The 25,003-nt window shown below is 38.5% G+C and overlaps 2 protein-coding genes across 14 annotated transcripts in view; one reads left to right on the forward strand and one right to left on the reverse strand.

Annotated features, from left to right (window-relative positions):
• Naa80 (N-alpha-acetyltransferase 80) overlaps positions 1–25,003 on the forward strand; it is a 110,647-nt gene that overhangs the window by 78,435 nt on the left and 7,209 nt on the right. For 8 of the 12 annotated variants that reach the window (XM_025301717.1, XM_025301715.1, XM_025301716.1 and 5 more), the window contains 3 exons: positions 15,092–15,211; positions 15,303–15,436; positions 15,670–16,019. In XM_025301717.1, coding sequence (XP_025157502.1) covers positions 15,102–15,211; positions 15,303–15,436; positions 15,670–16,019 — 594 coding nt within the window. In that variant the 5' untranslated portion in view covers positions 15,092–15,101. Of the gene's footprint in view, positions 1–13,306; positions 13,340–15,091; positions 15,212–15,302; positions 15,437–15,669; positions 16,311–25,003 lie in introns of those variants that run through there. The other 4 variants (XR_003113382.1, XM_025301710.1, XM_025301711.1 and 1 more) reach the window with 3 other exon arrangements.
• LOC105187135 (flavin reductase (NADPH)) overlaps positions 18,430–25,003 on the reverse strand; it is a 118,737-nt gene continuing 112,163 nt past the window's right edge. Inside the window, exons 4-5 of one of the 2 annotated variants that reach the window (XM_025301721.1) lie at positions 18,711–18,842; positions 18,430–18,627 (exon numbers count right to left, since the gene is read on the reverse strand). In XM_025301721.1, coding sequence (XP_025157506.1) covers positions 18,482–18,627; positions 18,711–18,842 — 278 coding nt within the window. In that variant the 3' untranslated portion in view covers positions 18,430–18,481. The remainder of the gene's footprint in view (positions 18,628–18,710; positions 18,843–25,003) is intronic. The other variant, XR_003113383.1, reaches the window with a different exon arrangement.

A 25,003-nucleotide genomic window follows, 5' to 3' on the forward strand; every position in this document is an offset into this window, starting at 1 on the left:
GTTGCGTCAGGCTCCAAAGTTTATGTCCAAATATGGGTATAGGATTTTGTTGCAAACTTTTCGGAAGTGGGGTTTTAGTAGGGTTCTTAGATAAATATGATAAAGGATCGGGTATCTATGGGAATAAAAGATTTCAAGATTTCGCTAGGGTTAGTCAGAGGTTGTGCGCGATAGGAATTTATGAATAACGTGGGAAACGCGTGAGTTTCCGAAGATCAAAGGCTGGCAACATCATATAACAGCATGAAAGATTGTCTGGTCGGTCCGTCTTCAAAGAAAATTATTGCTCCGAACAGGAAGTTATTTAAGGTTATTTGGAGAGGAGGTATATGGCCAAAATGACTTAACGGATCTTTTCCGACGGAAATAGAGGAAACTCTGGTGATTAAAGCAGAGAGAAAAGAAAGAGAAATCTGTGTGTGTGTGTGACGTCACAGTTCTCGGAGGGTCGCGGAATGTGAACATTTGGTAGTATAATATAAAATGCAATCCGCCCTACTTGACAACAAATTCAAAGTACGCGGAGTCCGCAGGACGTAACACTTTGAACTATGAATATTGCGTCTCGAAGTGGATGTTGCTAGTTGGCCTGGGTCAACCCATGATTTTTTTTATTTAGGATTATATATTTTATTTAGGATATCGAAATAGATCCATCTTTTATCTCTAGTAACGATTCGTTACAAAAAATTTCATTTTTTGTCTAATGATCAACGAAATGCAAATGTTCAACCTGTTCGTAGTGGCATTTTCGGAACCCATTTTCCTTCTTTTTGAATCTTTCCCTTATCATGTAAACGTTTAATAACTGTTATACGATCAACGTTTAATACTCTGGTAAGTTATGAAGTGGGTTGTGCTGGATTTTCGTCCAATAATGCTTACAAATCTGCATTTTCCAATTCTTTTGGTTATCCCGAGCGATCTTTGTTGTTAAGATTGAAATCACCACTTTTGAATCGTCTACCAGGTATGTCGGTAATTACTTTCCGGTTTTTGTAACAGATGCCACTAACCATAAGTATGCAATGTTATGATTTGATACATATGTCATTTTATTCTACTGACATTAACCTCAAAACTACACAAGTTACGTTCCGCCAAAATAACAGCGTTATAGATTAATAATTTTTTGAAAATGTCGAGTTTTGTGCCTGAAAACGTGCATTTGCGGCACGCATTACTTTTCTTGTTTAATCAAAAGAAAAAAGCCGCTGAAAGTCATCGTTTGCTGGTAGAGACTTACGGTGAGCATGCTCCAACCATAAGAACATGTGAAACGTGGTTTCGACAATTCAAATGTGGTGATTTCAACGTTCAAGACAAAAAACGTCCTGGTAGGCCGAAAACGTTTGAAGATGCGGAATTGCAGGAGTTATTGGATGAAGACCCAACACAAACTCAAAAACAATTGGCAGAAAAGTTGAATGTGAGCCGAGTAGCAATTTGTGAACGATTACAAGCGATGGGAAAGATCCAAAAGATGGGAAGATGGGTGCCACATGAATTGAATGACAGGCAATTGGAAAATCGAAAAATCGTCAGTGAAATGCTGCTTCAAAGGTATGAAAGGAAGTCATTTCTGCATCGAATAGTAACGGGTGATGAAAAATGGATTTATTTCGAAAATCCCAAGCGAAAAAAATCATGGTTATCATCTGGCGAAGGCGGCCCATCGACTGCAAGGCCAAATCGCTTTGGTCGCAAGACCATGCTCTGTGTCTGGTGGGACCAGGTTGGTGTCGTATATTATGAACTGTTGAAACCTGGAGAAACAGTTAATACTGATCGCTACCAACAACAAATGATCAATTTGAACTGTGCATTGATCGAAAAACGTCCACAATACGCTCAAAGACATGATAAGGTGATTTTGCAGCATGACAACGCACCGTCTCATGCAGCAAAACTAGTCAAAGAAGTGTTGAAATCACTTGGATGGGAAGTTTTATCGCACCCGCCGTACTCTCCAGACCTGGCTCCATCCGACTATCACCTTTTCGCATCGATGGGGCACGCGCTTGCAGAGCAGTACTTTGCCGATTTCGAAGAAATTAAAAAATGGCTCGATGAATGGTTTAGCTCAAAGGAGAAACAGTTCTTTTGGAATGGCATCCATAAATTGCCTGAGAGATGGGCAAAATGTATAGAATCAAATGGCCAATACTTTGAATAAATATATTTTAACTATCCATTGTAAATAACGTGTTTTCTTTAGCGAAAAAACCGGAAAGGAATTACCGACACACCTGGTAAATATATTAGGTCGTTAAATATGAAATGTCCGATTTCCTTACGTATTAAGTTCGACAGTCGATATCTCTGACATTTCACCTTTACAGTTCTTGATTTTTTTTTCTTATAAAGGTACATCATCACTCTTTCAAACGCATGTTTTGGTTTGCGATTATCTTTCGAAATATCTTTGTTATAGCAATCTTTGTGTAACCATGGATATGTTAAAAATTCGTGTTATTTTCGAATGTAAGTTCCGTCGTGGAACCAATGCAACGCAGACAACAACTCGAAATATCAACGAAGTGTTTGGTGAAGATGTGGCTAACATACATATTGCGTGTGAACGCACAATACGTCGACGGTTTGAGAAGTTTCGTTCTGGCGATTTTAATCTTGAAAATGAGCCACGTGGGCAACCCGAGACCAAGGTAGATAATAATGAGCTGAAAGCTGTAGTGGGAAGCGGATACATCTCAAACTACGCGTGAATTAGCAGCAAGGTTTAACGTTACTATTCCAACGATATTGGATCACTTGAAACAATTCGGAAAGGTAAAGAAGCTGGATAGATGGGTTCCGCATGAATTAAACGAATGTCAGAAGAGAAATCGTCTCGAAGCTTGCCTTTCTTTACTATCACGACATAAAGGCGAACCATTTTTACATCGTATACACATATTATTACGTGTGATGAAAAATGGATTCTTTTCGACAATCGCAAGCGTTCGGCGCAATTGTTGCATATAGATAAAGTGCTGAAACATAGTCCGAAACCGAATATAAAGAAAGCTAATTGTGTCTGTCTGGTGGTTCAGCGCTGGTATTATCTACTACAGCTTCATAAAACCTGGTGAATCGATTACAGCGGATGTCTACTGTAACTAACTGGACGAAATTATGAGGATGCTTGCGATTAAACAACTGAGATTGGTCAATAGAGACAATCTTTTGCAAGACAACGCTCAACCATATATCGCATAAACAACGTTGCTCAAATTACAGCAGCTGGACTTGGAAACTCTCTGTCACCTACCATATTCACCAGACCTTGCACCAACTGACCTTGTACCACTTCTTCCAGGCACTACTTCTTGCAAGGAAAAATATTCAATTCTCAACAAGCTGTGGAAAACGCCTTCCGCGATTTCATCGTCGCTCGCTCTTCAGGCTTCTTCGCTGCTGGCATGAATAAACTACCGTTAGGATGGCAGAACTGTGTCGATACTTTAGGCGTATACTTTGATTAATTTTACTATTTCTGGTTTAAGATATAATAAACTAAACTTTTGATTCAAAATTGGACATTTCATACTGAATGACCTAATATACGGGATGTCCTAGGAGGAAAGGTCAATATTTCATGAGGGTATAGAATGAGGTAATATAAGGCAAAAATGTTATATAAAAATGGTGTGATTTATTACTGGTTTCCGAGATACATCTATGTTAAATTACACGTCGGAATTTAAAGTTGGCGCGTCATTGGGATTTCATTCTTCACCGTAAAGGTGCCAATACATGGGAGCATCGAGCGTCGAGCGTCAAAGCGTCCAACCAATCAAAGTTCCTTGTTTTTATCCGTGAAATAAGAAATGAAAAACTGATTGGTTGGACGCTTTGACGCTCGACGCTCGACGCTTCCATGTATTGGCACCTTTACGGAGCGCTGCAGGCTGTATATCAGTTGGAAAGGTTAGCGAAATACACCTGCTGATCTGTCCTGCTGTTTGTGACACACTGCAAACATGCTGCACGTGTTTTCTAATGTAAAGTACGCAGATGTGGTTTATGTTTATGGGTATTGTGATGGCGCAGTGCTCCCGCAGCCGTTGAAGAATATCATCGCTGTTTTCCGATGCGCCGCATTCTAGACCGAAGAGTACTCTCAAACGTGTTTAACAGCTTACGTGAAAATGGTACACTTTCCAGTGCTCACATCACTTCTGAACGTAGAGTTGAGAGAAATGTTGAAGAAGAAGAAAATGTACTTCAAATGGTACAAAGGAGCCCTACGACTAGTACAAAAAGGGTCTCTGCACGTACTGGTGTTCCTCGGACACGTGTCTGGCGTATATGCATGACCAACATCTATGCTCATTTCGTCCACAACGAGTACAAAATCTTCATGAAGAAGATGGAGCCACACGTCTACAGTTTTGCCAGTGGCTACAGAATCATCGTGAATTAATTCCCGTCATACTTTTCACTGACGAGGCAACATTTACGCGCAATGGCATAAATAATACGCGTAACACCCATCGTTGGTCGCAAGATAACCTTAACGCCATTGTTGTGACAGAATTTCCAAGTTCGTTTCTCCGTCAACGTGTGGTGTGGCATGATTGATGAAATTCTGATTGGTCTCGTTACAAAATCGTATGATAGGGCAGAGTTACCTCAGACTTTTTACAAAATATGCTTCCACAACAACTAGAAAATATTCCCCTGGTTATACGAAAAACAATATATTTTCAGCACGACAGAGCAGCTCCTCATAACACACATCTTGTGAGAGAACACTTAAATGCAGTGTTCCACATCGCTGGATCGGTCGGGGTGGAACAATGCAATGGCCACCAAGATCACCCGATTTAACTCCCCTGGATTTCTGCTTGTGAGGTTGGTTAAAGTGCGAGGTGTATAAAACTAAAGTGAATACACAGGATGACCTTATTGCACGTGTAATAGCCGCTGGTGCCTAAATTAGGGGTCGTGAAGATGCCCTCCGGCGTGCAACCCACCACGTTCTCACAAGATGTGACAAATGTATCGAAGTACGGGGCGAAATATTCGAAAATTTGTTATAATAGATGTATTACAATGTAATTGCAGTAAACTTCAACTCATATTAGACAATTCCGACGTGTAATTTAACATAGCTATATCTTGGGAACCAATAATAAACGACACCATGTTTATATAATATTTTGGCCTTATATTACAGTCTGTAAAATAAGAGCGTGTACAGCATAAATGGCAGTTGGCTCCAAATATCGTCCTAGTTTTTTTGTGAGCCAATAGATGAAATCTTTGTCGTGAATGCTTTGTCACAAAAGATTCAGTTGGCGTCGAACTCTAACCCGAGAAACATGTTAATCGCCATGAGTGCCGCATACGTATCGCGCTACGAGGCTGTGTTCCTTTGTTCCCACCTCAAAGGACCAAAAATGTTATATACAGTGGCTGCTAAATACATGGGAAAGTCAAAATCGTTCGTCGCTAAGTGAGTTCAGCAATATAAGAAGATCAAAAATGTCGATGACTTGCCAGAACGTGGCTCGATAGGCAAAGTGACGCCGAATATGGAAAAAAAAATTGTAAATTTGTTTAAACGGAACCCGACCTTAACATTGCGACAAGGAGCAACAAAATTAAAACAGAAGGGTATAGAAGTATCACATACAACTATTCGAACCCATCTCCTTGCGCATAACCTCAAATATCGAAGCACAATGAAGAAACCACTGTTAGGCGAAAAACATGTGACGAAAAGACTCGCTTGGGCAAAGGAGAATTTGGACCAAGATTGGAGCAACGTGATCTTTACGGACGAAGCTTCTGTTTGGGGATATACTGCCATCCGACGTTCCTGGTCAACCTTGACCAATAGTTTAATACAACGGACTGTTAAACACCTGTAAAAGTTCATCTTTGGGGCTGCTTTTCGAAACAGGATTTTGGAGCATTACATCTGTTTACATACAATTTAAATGCTCCGAAAATGCTTAAAATTTATGAGAAGTGTTTGGTGCCGACTGCTGAACGATGCTTCATAAAAAAAAAACGAGGACTGGATCTTACAGGAAGACGACCGAAGCAAGCTTTGCATCGAGTGGAAAGAGCTGTCTGGCATCGTCACACTTGATTGGCTATCGCAGTCGCCAGATGCAAATCCCAAATTGGTTGAAACTGTGTGAACCCACAGAACTGTGTGAAACCACAGATTGAAAATGTGTGGGCATATCTCAAGCATAAGCTTCGAGGAAAAAGAGTGTGCACTTTGAAGCAGCTGACACGACAAATTCGTCTCATTGGAGGTCTTTACCGAACGAATACGCAGTCAACTTAGTGGAAAGTATGCCTCGGAGATGCCAGGCAATTATCAATGCCTGTGGTGACTGGACTCATTATTAATGGTATAGCATTTTTCTTCTCATGGAGTATAACAAATCCATATACTTATAACGATCGCGCCTCCGGGTTCGCTTTCTTTATCGATCCGGCCCTGCGTTGCGATCGTTGGCAGCGAATCACGCGCAGAAATTTTATTAGGAGAAGGTGATCTTGGTGAATAATTGAAGTCGGTCGGTGTTTGTAGACAGTGACGCTTTATTTTATTGCTTCAGCATGTAATGACCGTGTGTTATTGCGCGAGGTTCCCACTGTTTGGGTGCCGTCTCGACGCGCGGCTTTGTTTCTTCGCTTATGCTCGCCGTCTCTGGGAGCGGCCGTGTTTACGTGACGGTGGTTTTGTCTAATGCGTGATTCTCGACTTGTCTAGAGCGTATCAGCAGTAATTATTTTAATACAGAGGATTTACAGTTAATGGACAAGAAAAAGAAAGATTCGCTGTCGGAGGGTCCGGGCGTCGGCAGAAATAGAGATTCCGTGCAGGCGTCGTCGCAGCCTTTAGTCGGCTTTTAAAGGCCGAGTCTTCGTCTCGTCTGACTGTCGGTGTATAGAAGAAAATGCGCAAAAACGCGTCGCGTCGAGCCGCGTTATCGCTTTGTGGTGCGCGCACAATAGTTATGCCGTGCGTCGGGCGTAAGGCTCACGCTTGTTTTTCGACACGCTGTAATTACTCGCTTTGTTTCTTCGCGTTATTGACGACGGGAAAGATTCGCGATGCCTATCGGGCTTGATCCCCGGTTCTATTCGCCGCGGTCGTCGATCGATTTTTGGTCGCCGCGATGCGCTTTCCTGATGGGGTTACTCCGGGCCGGCGGCCGCGCCGGAGAGTCGGTAGGTGTGGGCGACGACTCTTTCTGCCCTTGTATCCTTACGTGCTCTGAGTCCTATAGGAAGTAGAGAGGAAGAAACAAAAAGAAATATATTTATGAGAGCGCTCCGAAGAACACACCGGAGCAACGGCAAACTCGCCGTTCGAGAGTTATATCGCAAAGACGGCACAAAAGAGAATCGTTCCGGAAAACACACCGGAGCAACGGCAAACGCGCCGTTCGATCTCTATATCGCCAAGACGGCACAAACGAAGATCGTTCCGGAGAACGCACCGGAGTAACGGCAAACTCGCCGTCCGATCTCTATATCGCAAAGATGGCACAAAAGAAGATCGTTCCGGAGAACACACCGGAGTAACGGCGAGCTCGCCGTTCGATCTTTATATCGCAAAGACGGCACAAACGAAGATCGTTCCGGAGAACACACCGGAGTAACGGCAAACTCGCCGTTCGATCTTTATATCGCAAAGACGGCACAAACGAAGATCATTCCGGAGAACACACCGGAGTAACGGCAAACTCGCCGTTCGAGCTTTATATCGCAAAGACGGCACAAACGAAGATCGTTCCGGAGAACACACCGGAGTAATGGCAAACTCGCCGTTCGATCTTTATATCGCAAAAACGACACAAACGAAGATTGTTCCGGAGAACGCACCGGAGTAACGGCAAACTCGCCGTCCGATCTTTATATCGCAAAGAACGGGAAGCAATCGCGGATGCCGACGGCTGCGGCCTGGTAGATTACTTACTCGGAACTTTCGATCTTCTGGAGGCGCTCTGCAGATTCGTTGACGATTCTTCCTAGATGGTGGATCGCTTCAGACTCTTCGAAGACTCTCCAAAGACTGTTCGAAGACTATCTCATGACTGACTCCTTGCCAAAAACTGTCGAGATTATATACTCGTCTTTTTCCGTCTTCGGTTCCTTTCGTTGATTAATCCGAATTTGATCGAGATTAATCGTGAGTATGCGACGTTCGGCGAGGATCGTCTCGGCAGCGCCGCGAGTTCAGCTCGGTGGCCGATCGTTCCCGAGCGTGGCTGCCGGGTCTTCGGCTAGCCTCGGGTGAGCGCTTCGAAAGGCGCGGTGACAGCGCGGGTCGGGGGATGCGCGCTCAGTTGACTGCCGCGTGATGTTCAGCGGCAGTCAGCATAACGATACGATCGCCTGTATGTATCGTTACATATTTAAAAATCATTGAAAATAAATTTTTCTACACATTACACCTGTACACGCTCTTACTTTACAGACTGTACCTCATTCTATACCCCCACGAAATATTGACCTTTCTTCCCGGGACACCCTATATTCACTGTCTTAATTAATAGAGCAACATCATCATAACTTTCAGAATTCTGTGATCCTTAGCCGCCGTTTTCTTCTGATTAAAAAACAAAACCAACGCATCCCAGATAGCCAAATTTGTGCGAGCAGATTTCGAGCAAAGCCTGCTATCATGGTTTGATGGCAAATAGGCAACAAATTTAACGCAGAATCTATTATATCAAATTATGTCATCAATCTGCGGTCAAATATGCGCCAGGTCCTGCTGTCGGATATTTGACGGCAGATTTGTAGTAAAAACCACGCAAGACTTGCAGTAATTTGACGGCAGATTGGCGGCAGAAACCGAGCAAATTCTGCGCACAGACTCTGCGCGTAGTTTGGCAGCAGGACCTGCGCGGTTTCTGCCAATAATCTGCTCTTATGGCCTGCACGCAAGTCCTATCGACAAAACACGAGCCTAATGAGGACACAGATGGCTATAGTTTTGATGTGGGGATCTGATCGAAATTGGCGTCAATCTGCGCGCATTCTGCTAGCATTTTGCTTATTGGGATATCGAAAATGCTCTTTAGGAAACTCCATTTTTAAGATAGTATTAACATGATTTTTACTGTGTCCATTGTTAGTCCAATGACTAAATATCATGGATTGATGTTAAAGCGTTAAGAAATAGGGGAGACCGGAGCTAGTTGATACGGTTTTTTTTAATGAATTTTTTAAGCGTAAGTAACAAATGGAATATAAGCGGTATGAGAATTTTTTAATAGCTACATACTTATACAACATAAAAATTATTTTTTTCGATTGAATATTTCTATTAACTTCGTTGCATCAATGAAAAATATACAACAGCATTTGTGATAACTAACCTCATGTATGAGGTCAGTTATTATAGTTATCGGGATCAGTTGTTACAAAACTTTGTATTTCAAAGAATACATTTAATGATTAGAAATGGAAAATGTGTATAACATAATTATTAATATTTTGCAGATAGAATATGTGATATAAATATAAATATATTTATCAATGATATAAACATAAAAGCATATTTGTCAATTATTTTAACTGCTTTAGTGTACTAGTGCACTTACTGAACTAGTGCAGTAAGTTACAGTAAACAGCAGACAGCCGTAATAACAGACCCCGTAACAACCAGTCCCAGCCCATCATATTTACATTTTTTGGTTATTGTATTATATAAACAAAAATATATTTCAAGCCGTCAATATAAAAATTACTTTTACTTACTTTACTTTTAATTACTTTTGAAATAAAGTAATACTTTTAAAATAAATTCTAAATGAACTGTTGCAATCATAATATAATGACCAGATTTATTAATATAATGTAATATACCCAGACAGCACACGGATGTCCATTGGACGTCCGTTATATGTTCATTTTTTATACAAAAGACGTCCATAGGACGTATGTTTGTCACAACTTCGGACATAGGACATCCGATGGATGTACATCGGACGTTCTACAGGTCCGATGTCCAATAAGGACATTCTTGTTACGTCCAATTTATGTCTACGGACGTAAATTGGACGTATGGACATAAATTGGACGTGAAACGTACATCCATTGGATGTGCGGTGCTGTCTGGGATATATGTCTGATTTATATATGTCTAATATATGTCTGATTTACTTTACTTTTGACTATTAAAAACTAGACTATTAAAAACTTTTTTGTTTCTGAAAATACACTAGTTAGCCTGAAATAACTTATTACAACCTGACCGCAATGTTTTTGCAAAATTACTATATTTTTTATGTAATTTTACCGTTTGTTATTTTGCAGTAATTTTAAATGTATCAACGTGCTCCCCTAATAGCTGTGATTGGAATGTCTTCGCATTAATTTATCATTGGAATGTTTTCGAAAATTAACATTAGTGCCATCTTGCAAAACTGTCAAAACTAAATCATACTCCTAATATCATTCTCTTCTTCAAGAAAATACTTCATAATCATCATCACCAAATTGATTTATGTGGAAGTAGAATATATTTCTAAAGGTTCATTAGTCACTATTAAATAAAAATACACTATTAAATAAAGATATATTAAATATATACAGATATATTAAAACAAAAATGATAAATAAAAATTAAAAATTACAAGAATTAACATAAAAGAATTCACTGTTATTATTATGCGAATCACAATCATATGAGTTTTGTAATCCAAAAACTTGTTCTCTTAATGTCTTATTGCAATATAATTATATGAAAAAAAGTGACTTCGGTCAACAGTTGACTGAAATTGAAATATGTTGTATTTTAAATGGTGCTGAAATATACTCAAACGCAAAAAACCCGGTACATTAAAAATTTGGGAAAAAATTACAAAATTTCAAATGATCATAACTTGGTAAATAATGAAGATACAAATATGCGCAGAAATGCAAAATGAAGCTTGAAACGTCCTCTTTAAGAATATCTGAATGGCAATTATGCTCGGCCATTTTTTTCAAAATAGCGGATGATAAAGTGAGAGGATGCAAAATTGATAATCAAAGTTTCGTGTTTGCGATGGTGTATGGTGTGCATCAGGTATCGCAGCGTAATGAGACCAAATGCACATGAAAGTATAGAGTGTTATCTTTAAAATGCTACTTTACCGAGCTCGATGTGATCATTTTTCACTGAGTTGTTCCAAATTTTGCTAAAAATGCGGTTTTCTTGTTAAATTTGCGTAATTCAGTGAATAAGTATCGCATCAAGCTCTATAACGAAGTATTTTAAAGAAAACATTCTATACTTTTAGGTACTTTTCGTCCCATTGAGCTGCGACACTTACTTTGCTCCATGCGCCATCGCACGCTCGAACCTTTTTTTAGCAACTTTTCATGTTCTTCTTTTTATCACCCGCCATTTTGAAAAAATATCGTTGCGCACAATTTCGATAGATCTTTCGAAAAGTACGGTTTCAAAGCTTTCAAACCGTTTTTGAAATTTGCTGCTAGGATATTTAGGTGTCGAGATATTCAATTTCGAATTTGCAACAAATGTCGATTCAGCGAGGCTTAAGGGGCTAAGAGGCTCTACGGTTCGTTTGGCTCTTTCATAATTTCAATAGCCGCGTTCATTATTCTCTATACAATAATTTACACAATTTTGCGAATTGGAAATTTAATTTTTATCAAAAGTTACCATTCTTTACCCTTCAGTTACGCATGATCACTGTGGTATACACTTTAGTTCGCGAAGCTGTCCCTAGCTCTCTACCTTCTCCGTACGATTGGCCATTATGGTACACAGCTTGAATATGCTGTTCAGGATCGCGCCTGAGTTCGCGGTGACCCGGCGCGCGGGATGCCGAGTCGCTGGACGCCACCTGAACGTCGAAATTCCCTGGCGCTCCTAGTCCACGGAGCCGCCGCGACGCGGCGATCTAGGTTGTCGCGCGCGCGCGAGCCCCTCGGTTCGCACGCGAGTTCGAGCTGCCCAGGGCATATAAGAGTGCCCGCGGAGACGATCAGAGATTGCCTTCGTACAGCTTTTGGCCTTCGTACGGTCCACCGCCGATAGTGGCACTATCTCTTGTACTATCTCTTGTACGCTGGACTTCGCGAGTCCAGTCAGTACGCCGGGCTTACGTTCTGGCTAGACTGAGATTCTGTCGGTGCGCCGGGCTTTAACGCCTGGCTTGACTGGATTTTTCTTAAATGTATGTGCCAAGACAATAAACAAAGACAAACAATTTTCCTTTTCCGAACGTGTTCACTCCGATAAGCGCTGCCTCGTGCGACTTTTCTTTTTCCGTGATCTTTTCCTTTCGAGGCGCGTTACTTCGTGCAACTTCATCAATTTAAACCATAATTGATTGTTTCGCATCGAAATTATTGCGTCGATTATGGCGACGATAAATCCTGAAAAGGCTGCTCAAGTTATTGCTTTAATTGAAGATGGCAGAAGTCGAAGGTACGTTGCTCAGGCACTTGATTTGTCAGTGTCAACTGTGCAACGTGCTTATGCCAGGTACTTACAAACCAATTCTTTCCATAGAAGGCCTGGTTCGGGACGTCCTCGATGTACCAATCACAATGATGACCGATTTATTGTTTCAAATTCGTTAAGAGACAGACATCGAACATCTGTTCAAATTAGAAACAATTTAAGGGATGTCCGCAACATTAATATATCCGTTAACACCGTTCGGAGAAGATTAAAGGAACAAAATCTGTTTTCGCGCAGGCCAGCAGCTGTACCTTTGCTTAAATGTCACCATCGCGTAGCTCGACTCAATTTTGCAGTTGAGCATAGAGACTGGACTTATCAGACTGGAGCAAAGTACTCTTTAGCGATGAATTTCGTTTTTGTGTCTATTCTCCAGATGGGCGAGGACGAGTTTATCGTTGCGGTGGAGAACGATTTGCAGACTGTACGGTAAGTGAGAGGCATAGCTACAATGGAGGCTCTGTAATGATTTGGACAGGAATTTCAGTTAATGCTCATACAGATCTGCACTTTTTTGACAAGAATATGAACGCAGATGTATACGTGGAAGACATACTCATTCCGTATGTTGTTCTGTACGCACCCTTCATCGGAGAGAACTTCTTGTTTATGCAAGACAATGCTCGACCACACACTGCGAGAAGAGTGCTTGATTTCTTCGATGAAGTTAGTATAAATCGACTCGATTGGCCAGCAAATAGTCCAGATTTAAATTCAATCGAACACTTATGGGACAACCTCGGCAGGAAAGTACGAAATCGCGTACGTGCTCCTCAGTCACTGCGAGAACTGCGAATAATTCTCGAAAACGAATGGAATACAATTACGCAGGATGAAATTAAAAGACTAATAAGGAGTATGCCTGATCATATGAATGAGGTAATATGCGCACGAGGCAGTCATACCCACTATTAGTACACACACACCACACACACAGCAGAGAGGGTTTGGAGTCATTAATTACTGCAGGAATGACGAACTGCGGGGTCCTTATCTCTGCTGTAACACCACACACACACACACACACACACACACACCACAAGGAGGGTGTGAAATCTTGAAATACTGTGGAGCTGACGAACCACGGGGTCCTTATCCTTGTGGTATACAAATACACACACACACTACATACAATGGGTCTTTTCCTACCAGTAAAACTCCATGCGGTTTATATTGGGAAGACTTACAACCATAATTTGAGCTAATGACAGCGGTATCTTAAAACGCAATTCATCTTTATTACGTAATATCGATTACGCAAAATGAAGAACCTAAATTGAATTTTACTTTCATTTCCCTAGTTTTCAAAATAATAAATGCAAATCATTGAATATATTGTGCAGGTTATATAAATTATTATATAGAGAAACATGAACACAGCTATTGAAATTATGAAAGAGCCAAACGAACCGCAGAGCTTCTTAGCCCCTTAAGCCTCGCTGAATCGACATTTGTTGCAAATTCGAAATTGAATATCTCGACACCTAAATATCCTAGCAGCAAATTTCAAAAACGGTTTGAAAACTTTGAAACCGTACTTTTCGAAAGATCTATCGAAATTGTGCGCAACGATATTTTTTCAAAATGTCGGGTGATAAAAAGGAGAACATGAAAAGTTGCTAAAAAAAGGTTCGAGCGTGCGACGGCGCATGGAGCAAAGTAAGTGTCGCAGCTCAATGGGACGAAAAGTACCTAAAAGTATAGAATGTTTTCTTTAAAATACTTCGTTATAGAGCTTGATGCGATACTTATTCACTGAATTATGCAAATTTAACAAGAAAACCGCATTTTTAGCAAAATTTGGGACAACTCAGTGAAAAATGATCACATCGAGCTCGGTAAAGTAGCATTTTAAAGATAACACTCTATACTTTCATGTGCATTTGGTCTCATTACGCTGCGATACCTGATGCACACCATACACCATCGCAAACACGAAACTTTGATTATCAATTTTGCATCCTCTCACTTTATCATCCGCTATTTTGAAAAAAATGGCCGAGCATAATTGCCATTCAGATATTCTTAAAGAGGACGTTTCAAGCTTCATTTTGCATTTCTGCGCATATTTGTATCTTCATTATTTACCAAGTTATGATCATTTGAAATTTTGTAATTTTTTCCCAAATTTTTAATGTACCGGGTTTTTTGCGTTTGAGTGTATTTTCTCGGACAAAAAGTCTGAAAATCAAAAGTCTGAAAATAAAAAATCGATGATTTGAAATGAGTGCTATTGGAGTTTAAGAAATGCCTGTTTTCGAATATATACATATATTAAATTAATATATAAATATTTGAAGAAAAACACACTATGTGTGCCACTTCTATAGTATTTAATGATTCTAAACTCTCCCTGCATACGTGCGTGTATGTATGTTATGTATGTATATATACGATTAAATGACTTCAAATATTTATTGTTTAAACGTGATATTTTAGTATTGAAACTGATCTCTAAAATATTTAAAATATCTGATATTACATAATAATGCGCGAAAAATAGAACATTAGTATATCAGAACAAAAGTGTATACATACTCTCATTATTGCATATAGAAATGTACGCACGTGCGTAATAACTGCTTTTTTTATACTAAACAAATATTGAATAATATCTTATTTTTATTGCAGACAAGAAATTATGGAAAACAACGCTAAGTACGTAGTGATACCTCTTCACCATCGGCCTGATTTGATTACTGATTGTTGTAAGTTACTTAATTCTGAGTGGCCTCGAAGCGAAACTGCACGGTGTGTTATATTCTCCTGGGTTTTAAAGGATGGGTTAGGAAGCTGATAGGAATGTGTTAAATGAACTTACTGTATCTCTGTTATATTGCAGAATGAAATCTCTGAATGTGTCTTGCGATAATTTTCCTACGTGTCTAATTCTGATTAATGATAAGAACAAGGTACTTGGACATTGTAAAATATCTTTAGTGGCTAAATCGAAAGTTAGTTGTTTCATAGAATCTGGTAAGTGAAAATAGTATAATATAATATAATATTTCATATATAATAGTATAATATAATACTTCAACATTCGTGTATAATAAATGTATATAATGTTGAGATTGAATTAAGCATAACTTGATTTAATCTCAATATTTTGTACGTTTAAGATTTAAACAAGACAATGCATTAAACATATTATATTTTGTTGTAAAACCACAACGAAAGTTTTATATTATAAATCTGTAATATTTTAGTTGTAATCGACTATCGCTGTAGATCTCAAGGATTAGGATCTAGATTGCTACATGGCGTAGAAGAATACGTAACGAAAAGAGGCCTGAAGAATATCTATTTAAAGACAAATGGCCAGGAGATATTTTATTATAAAAATGGATACAAAGTATGCGATCCATTTAAAGCATATGGTATTAATGATATCATAACCGTCAATCCGCCCCTTGGCAGAATAAAATTCCAAGAACAAAATAGCGATAATTCTGCCGAACAACCACCTCTACCGCCGCCGCCGCCGCCACCTCCGATGCCAGTATTTCAACTATCGAGATTTTTCGATGTACGAATGTTATCTCAGAAAACGCATATGGTAAAAAAACTGTGATACTAGCGATTGATAAGATTAAATGCTTTCAGATGAATATAACTATCAAAAATGAAATGAATAGAAATAGAATTATTTATAGAATGATATAAATAGTTTAGCATAATGTATTTTTTATAAAACGATTATTATTATTTGAGAAATTATATATTCAATTAGCAGGTCTATATTCATGCAAATTAGATGTAGAAATCATTTAAGATAAACATAAGTAAAAAGCGTATTCAAATGCATGTAACTTTTCAATTGGGCCGAAAATCATAATTTATTATTTAATTCAATTATAAATTATTTAATTTTACAAAAATTTAACTTAAAGGTCAATTAATAAACTTCATCTTTCTAGTCCTAGAAAATATTGAAAAGTAAAAGTAAAAGAAAGTAAAAGTAAAAGTAAAAGAAGAAAAGTAAAAATCGCAAAAAAATAATGTTTAATCAAGTCTTTATTTACAGAAATATCGATACATATATATATATATAAACATATATATAATATATAAATAATATATAAATATATATATAAATATATATATGTACATGTATATATATATGTATATATGTATACATACATATATATATGTATATATATTTTTTTTATTTGTAATAAAAAATAAGCAATACAGAATTCTAAAACATTCTACATTTTTATTTTCTCTATTTTTGCTATAGCTTCGATATATATTTATTTTTATAATTTTAATTTATATTTATTTTTTAAATATAAATTCATTCTTAACTTTTTAACCAGTTCCACTGGTGGATCCAAATATAATATTTCGTGTCAAAACTGGTGAGAGCAAATACTCTCATATTTTTATGCAAGCTTATCTATAAGGGGTTTTCTTTTGGATCGTTAGTGATAAGTCTATGATTAAAATTTCAAACTAAGTGACGGGTTCGATATGAGTTTCAAATGGATAATTTTGACATTTCATTATTCCATCATGGATTCCATCATGGATACGTATCAATATGTTTTTCGACTGCAGATAACGACTGTCATAAGTTCGAGATTTCCATTAGGACTATTCGGTAAAGAAGTATTCAACATATTTTACCTGTTAACAGTGAAGGTAAAAGTACCCATGATGAAATATTGTTAATCACTAAAAGTCGCCATATTGAATCCGCTATTTTAGATTTTGCAATTTCAACTGGATTCATCATCAACAACCTAAAAAACTGAGCATATCGAATATGATACTTCTCTATATTAGAATAACAAAATCAGTCACTTGGAGCTGCCATATTGGCCATCTGCTACTTTGAATTTTAAAATTTCGACTCTGGGTTCGTCACTAGCGATTTTATAAAAATTTCATATAAAATCAAACGGAGATATAAATTTTAATAAGTATTCTTAAAAAACGGACAATTGAATATTTATGGTAAGTACTGCCGTCTTTATGGTATGATCTTTATTGGATCCGTCTTTATGAGTTTCTCAAATTTTATTCCGGATTTATAGTCATTGACTTAAAAAAGATAGATGTACCATGTTCAATGCAAATCCGTTGAAAATTGGCCATAGTGTTCACATATATCATTACTAGTTGTATTTCTAGGAATTTCTTTTTTTCGCTCATATACGTAGAAGTCATTACCAATTAACTGGTTAGTTAATTTTTTTCGTAAATCAAAGTACATTTCTAATAATTCAAATATTTATATTTTCAGATGTTATTTATTATCTTTCAGTTATACAGGGTGTTTAATAACTCATGTAGCCCTAGCCAATGAAGGCATAAAACTGATTAAAACAAACATAAAAGTCCCATACTATTTTGTAATATTCGCAATAGTTATCAAGTTATTAATCATAAAAGTCTGACCAGTGAGCGCACGATGAGATGGATGATTGGAGAAGCATTGCAACCATTCAGGCAAAAGCGCGGCTCAGTCGATTTAGCAATTGTTGCCGGCGTGCGGTGAAAGGAAGGACAATGCATTGTTATTCGACTATGTTCTACTCTCATTCCGCCGTTCCTATGTCTCACTGCGCGCCGATAATAGTGACTGAATCAATTGGACCATGTTCTAATTTGAGTGGCTGTTATATTTCTCTTCCAATCATTTGGTCTGCACTTACTCGTTAGATTTCTTAATTATTAATTACTCGATAATTATTGCGAATATCGTAAAACGATATGGGACTTTTATGTTTGTTTTAATCAGTTCTACGTTTCTATTGTTTATGGCTACATGAGTTACCAAATATTCTGTATATTTCAGCAAATACACTTCTCTACATTTTTTAATTCATACAATCCGCATATATGTGTATATATTTTTTACTAGGAGAGAACAAAGCTTTGAATTATATATGTTTATATATATGATTTTATATATGTATATACATACATATATATATGTACATTATATATATATATATAATTTACATACATATACATATGTATACATGTATATTTATATGTTCTTTCATATTATCATACTACAGATGCAATACCGCATACTTTCTGATGATATTCAGGATTTTTGAGACATTCGATGAGAAACATGCCTAAATCATGTTTAGAGATTACGCGGCCAAGTGAAGAATCAAATGTGACCGTGTATTTCGATTTAGGTGTATCTGAAAAACATAAAATTGATTAAGTCAAATTCCTTAAAATTGTCAACAAGATTTTCGTTGCCAAATATTACGCACATACATACCGGCTATATGCGGCGGTAATACTGCCACCCATTTTAGACCACTTGTTTTGATCATGTCGAACATACGTTGATGATCTTCATTCAGATCTTTAAATATCGCAGGTATTGCTTCAGGTTTGTAGAATAAAAATGCTATAAATTAAAAATAAAAACCATTAGTAGTTCAGTAACGGAACGCTAGTAATCGATGAATTTTCAAATGTATTATAACCCAGACGATATCTGATATTACTATATATTTAAACAAAATACATCTGTTCAAAATAAATATCGAGAAATAATGGAATCTCACTAAGCCTATTCTGTAATTTCTTAACGATTATGTTACTAGCATTGTTGCACATCTTTTCGTTCTGTTATACGTTATACTTGCAACGAAAGTATCGTTATCGTTATGAAGTTACAGAATAGGCCTACAGGTAAGAAAAATATAAAAATATTAAATCTGAAGACCGCGATGAGTATTGTATAGAAATGTGCGTTTCTCTCTCTCCCTCCCACCCTCCATACCTCCCTCCCTCCCTCTCTCCTCTTTCCTCTCCGTCTCTCTTTCTCCTCTCTCTCTCCTCTCTCTCTCTCTCTCTCTCTCTCTCTCTCTCTCTCTCTCTCTCTCTCTCTCTCTCTCTCTCTCTCTCTCTCTCTCTCTCTCCCTCCTCCCTCCTCTCTCTCTCTCTCTCCCTCTCTCTCCTCTCTCTCTCTCTCTCTCTCTCTCTCTCCTCTCTCTCTCTCTCCTCTCTCCAATATAACGTAACAATATAATTATTCAGATTCTTACCTATTTCATCAAAATAGATTGTTATTTAGAGACAACCTATATGTGTATCATATCTATACATACTAGGTGCGCAACTAAGTTTCCGGGTTTCACACATGGATGGCGCTAACGACACATGTAGTCGACATACATGCCTGAAGTTGTATTTTTTTATAGCTTGGACATCTGTTAACAATAACCAGTCGTAATACCAACACATATCGCAACGCAAAAATATTTTTTCTAACAATGAAGATGTCGAGTTTTGTGCCAAATAAACAGCATTTGCGGGAAGCTTTGCTTTTCTGCTTTAAGTTGAAAAAAGTGCAGCTGAAGCACGTCGTTTGCTTGAGGAGGCCTACGGCGAACATGCACCATCGAAAACTATCTGTGAAGATTGGTTTAAACGCTTCAGAAGTGGCGATTTCGATACTGAGGACAAGGAGCGCTCCGGAAGACCAAAAACAATTGAGGACGCCGATCTGCAAGCGTTATTGGATGAAGATGATACGCAAACACAAGATCAACTTGCGGAGGCATTAAATATGAAGGTATTTCCAAACGTTTACATGTCATGGGAAAAATTCAAAAGGAAGGAAAATGGGTGCCGCATGAATTAACTGAGAGACAGATGGAAAATCGAAGAGTCACTTCCGAAATTTTGCTTTTGCGGCATGAAAGAAAGAGTTTCCTGCATCGAATTGTTACTGGCGATGAAAAGTGGATATATTTCGAGAATTCCAAACGCAAAAAATCGTGGCTTTCACCTGGCGAAGCATCAGCATCGACGGCACGGCCAAATCGCTTCGGAAAGAAGACTGCTCTGCGTTTGGTGGGACCAGAAAGGAATCGTGTACTATGAGCTGCTGAAATCGAGCGAAACTGTCAATGGGTATCGCTACCGACAACAACTGATCAATTTGAACCATGCATTGCTCGAAAAACGGCCAGAATGGGACATGAGACACGAACGAGTGATAGTGCAGTACGACAACGCTCCGTGCCATCGCACTTCCATCATCGAGGACACCATCAAAACGCTGAAATGGGATCTGCTACTGCACCCGCCGTATTCGCCAGACTTGGCCCCTTCCGATTATCACTTGTTCCGGTCGATGGCGCATGGCTTGGCTGGGCAACACTTGGCCAATTTCGAAGAAGTGCAAAATTGGTTGGATGAATGGTTTCGGTCCAAAAACGCGTCGTTTTATTGTCGTGGTATTCATGTATTGCCAGAGAGATGGCAAAAATGTGTAGCTAGCGAGGGACGATACTTTGAATAAACCATTTTTTGTATTTCTCTTGAAATTTTCCATTTTTCATTGATCAAAAAAATCCGGAAACTTAGTTGCGCACCTACAAGGAGATGACGCAACCTGTTTCATCGATTTCAACACGAGTCATAGCACACTCGATAGCTATGATGCCGTGTATAAACGTCCTAACATAATATGCGTGAATGCATCTTTGTTTATGAATAATTTGCAGTTAAAGTTTGGCTCGCGGAGTCGTGCCACACATAGGGTGCAAGTTACGACACTCTTTCACGAAGTAGTGTGGCTGAGCAGACAGAGGCTCCCGCGCCGCGAACACTTTTGCGCCGACGACTGGTTCGTTTTTTTTTCGTATGTAAAGACATATAATAAATATTTTTATATTGTTCTTATGTATAATTCCTTTTTTTGTTTCTACGCTATTAATCAAGGCTAATTAGGAGAGTCAGGTCTTTCAAATATGAACACAACTTTTTTATTAATTACAATAAAATGTTTTTTTCGTGTAAATCTATTTCGCATAAATATTTCGTATGGTATGGGAAAGAAATGGCCAGACAGTGATTATTTTGTGTGAGAGAAACCCGAGAGACGTTAGAACCGTTACAAGTGGAAAGGAACCCTCTTCCCTTTCCCGTTTTCGCAGAGGGATTCTCATGTTTTGTGACGTGCTCGCTTCATTCTCTGGGCAGTCTTCATAACGTGAACAGTGAAAAACTCGTGTTAAAAATGGAAACCACGTTTGTAGATGAAGCAACGATCAGCTATGTGTAAAATCTAGCAAAATGTGATATTACGAAAGAAGAGTTGACGGACGCAATAGAATATCTTCGAGGTAAATATATTGAATGTGTGAGCAATGGAAAGATATATTTGTACGTATTGTTATTGGCCTTGTATACAATATCAATTATATTGAATTCATATTTGCAGATGTCCTGATACAATTTAATTTAATTAATAATGAAGCGCCAAGGAAATTATCAAAAAATTCCAAATTAATTGGCGGAAAATTGTTTGAAAAATTAATTAAACTGTTGGAAAAACATAAAATATCAGATGAGGTGGAATATTATATAGCAGAAGGAGAAGACGTGATTGAAGAAGACGCGATGGAAGATGTTCAATCGTCTTCTTCGGACGAGCCTCATACGAGTCAAAGAACGGAAGAGTCTTCTCCGGACAAGCCTCATACGAGTCAAAGAACGGAAGACTACGAACCTCCGCAAAAAGTTGCAGCGATGGATCTAGTGCCGTATGACGTAAAATTGAAAATAGTTATGACCGCAAACGAACATCCGAATTGGAGCTTCCGTACGTTACAAAGCAAGTTTAAACAGCATTTACATTATCACAGTGAAGTTGCACGCTTCCGCAAATACATTTTATCTGGTGGAAATTATTGGGATAAGCTGCAATTAATAAAACGGAATGTGTATGATCGGTTTACGGAAGCAAGAGAGCAAAGGCAACTTGTTACACGACGTCTCCTTCAACAGTGGGCGATGGCTGCAGCCGTTCAATATAACAAACAAGGAGAAGAAAGCGAAGAACATGACAAAACTTTCCGCTTTGTAGCATCGAACACATGGTTAACGTCATTTCTACGTGAATACAAAATTTCTAACCGTCGAGTTGTTCGGTATTTATCAAAAAGAGAAATAATATCACCTCAAGCTGTGGTGGAATCCGCTGTACACTTTCAAGAATTAATTAGAAGTATATCACCGGATTACGACCCAGATTTCATAATAAATTCTGACCAAACGGGCTGCGAATATCGCGTAAATGTTGCACGAATGTACACGCATACTGGCGAAAAATTGGTACAATTATATATCGGCGATCTAAACAAAGTGACTCACTCTTATACTGCACAATATTCTGTCACACAATCGGGCAAGCTATTAAATAAAGTGTTCGTTTGCTTACAAGAGACTTCCGACACATTTGGAGTCCAGGTACAGAAAGAGGTAGATGCGTTATTTTATTATGTAAAAATGTTGTTCCAGTCTGCTCCAAATCAGGGAAATTAACGTCTCTCTACTAGCAATATTTGAAACTGGTTCTCAAGCCGTACGTTGGTAATCATCAGTTTTTATTTCTTGTTGATTCTTGGGGAGGACAAAAGAATATCCATATGTATAACGAAATATTTCGCGATAATAACAATAGGCCAACGTGTAACCTACAAATAATACTACCAAAATGTACGCCAATTTGTCAACCGTGCGATGTTTATTTCTATAGACAGGTCAAAATCATTATAAAGCGTATACAGAACTGTCCTTCTTTATATACCGGCGACGAAAATATAAATTTGAACACTCGCGCTGATGCGATTCGTATACAATCGCTCACACACTATCTGTTATCAGCACCAGTTTTCAATTTTATGCTCCAATATGCATGGTATGCGTCCAGTCTTGTTGACAGTCGCGAGGTATTTTACAACGTCAATCAAATATGTTTTACACCAACTATACATAGTCAAAAGTGTATTTGTGCAAAAAATTATGCGTTCATTACGTGCAGTTGGTGCAAAAAACTTATGTTTTACATGCTTTTATACGGCATTCCATCCGCAGAGTTGCGACAGCATGACCACATTTTATAATACGTAACTTTCATTTGTGTGCCTTATATTTGTCTTATATGTGTGTGTGTGTGTGTTTTGATACGGACAAAAACATTTTATTGTAATTAATAAAAAAAGTTGTGTTCATATTTGAAAGACCTGACTCTCCTAATTAGCCTTGATTAATAGCGTAGAAACAAAAAAAGGAATTATACATAAGAACAATATAAAAATATTTATTACATGTCTTTACATACGAAAAAAAAACGAACCAGTCGTCGGCGCAAAAGTGTTCGCGGCGCGGGAGCCTCTGTCTGCTCAGCCACGCCGCTTCGTGAAAGAATGTCGTAACTTGCGCCCTATATGTGGCACGGCTCCGCGAGCCAAACTTTAACTGCAAATTACTCGTAAACAAAGACGCATTCACGCATATTATGTTAGGGCGTTTATACACGGCATCATAGCTATCGAGTGTGCTATGACTCGTGTTGAAATCGATGAAACAGGTTGCGTCATCTCCTTGCTAGTATTATATATAGTACGTACATATATATACACACATCATCTCTATATTGTATTATATACATATGTCATATCTATATATTAGGTAAATCGAAAAGTTCCGTCCATCTAGCGACAAGTAGCTATAGCTAGAACTGTCGTTAACTTCTAATGTCTAAACGAAGCTTAATGGTTTGTTTTGACATCTGTCAATAACATTCAGTACATAAAGGTATACGTTTGCATCAATAACATTGTTTTTTACTGCATCGAAAATGTCGAAATTTGAGCCAAATAAGCGTCATTTATACGAAGTGTTAATCTTTTGCTTCAATTGGAAGAAAACTGCAGCTGAAGCTCATCGAATGCTTGTAGAAGTTATGATGATAATGCTCCTTCCGATAAAACATGCAGAGAATAATTTCGACGCTTTAAAAGTGGTGATTTTTATGTAGAGGGCAAAAGCGTTTTAGATGGCCAAGAGTATTCGAAGACGAAAAATTGCAGATGTTCGTGCACGGCCGATAAATTGGTAGCACACGACGATTGCCGGGACCGCTCAGCGTTAAGCGCAGAGGCGCGATTGTGGATAGGTAGCCGCCAGGAGTGCTAGGTACGGTTCTCAAGACAATCTTAGATTTGCGGACTCAAACTTCTTTATTCATCGTTGCAACGAAAGCAACCAAACCACAAAACAAAAGAAACAAAAGAAAAAAAATGAGTTAAGCGCTCACAGCGAAGGTCGACAAAACCGAGAGCGATAGAACGGCGAAGATGCGAAGTGCGTTTCGCTCTTCGAACACTGTATCGCGTGCAGAGAACCTTGACTGCCGTCAAGTTTTACAATCGAAATCGGAGTCTCAAGCGAGCCGTTATTTCGCGAAATTTTATCGACTCCGTCTGATTTGGCGCCCGCTGATTGGCCGCGAGTCGATTGATTGCACAGCACGAACGTCGCAATCCAACGGTCCGTTGCCTTTTTTTTCGAATCCCCATTCGCAGCTATTGTTTGTAAGACAACAAAGTTAAGATAATCATTGTTTTGAACGATGAGTTCAACGACAGCAGATGCGGACCACGAATATGTCACGCGTAACGCGTGTGATGTTTACCTGCGAGAATTCGTTGGTCGCTTTCTCGCTGGAAATTTGAAATAATGCTCGTGGGTAACAGCCGCGGTTCACGG

Source organism: Harpegnathos saltator, unplaced genomic scaffold (genome assembly GCF_003227715.2).
Source record: "Harpegnathos saltator strain DR-91 unplaced genomic scaffold, Hsal_v8.6 scaffold444, whole genome shotgun sequence".
Lineage (NCBI taxonomy): Eukaryota > Metazoa > Arthropoda > Insecta > Hymenoptera > Formicidae > Harpegnathos > Harpegnathos saltator.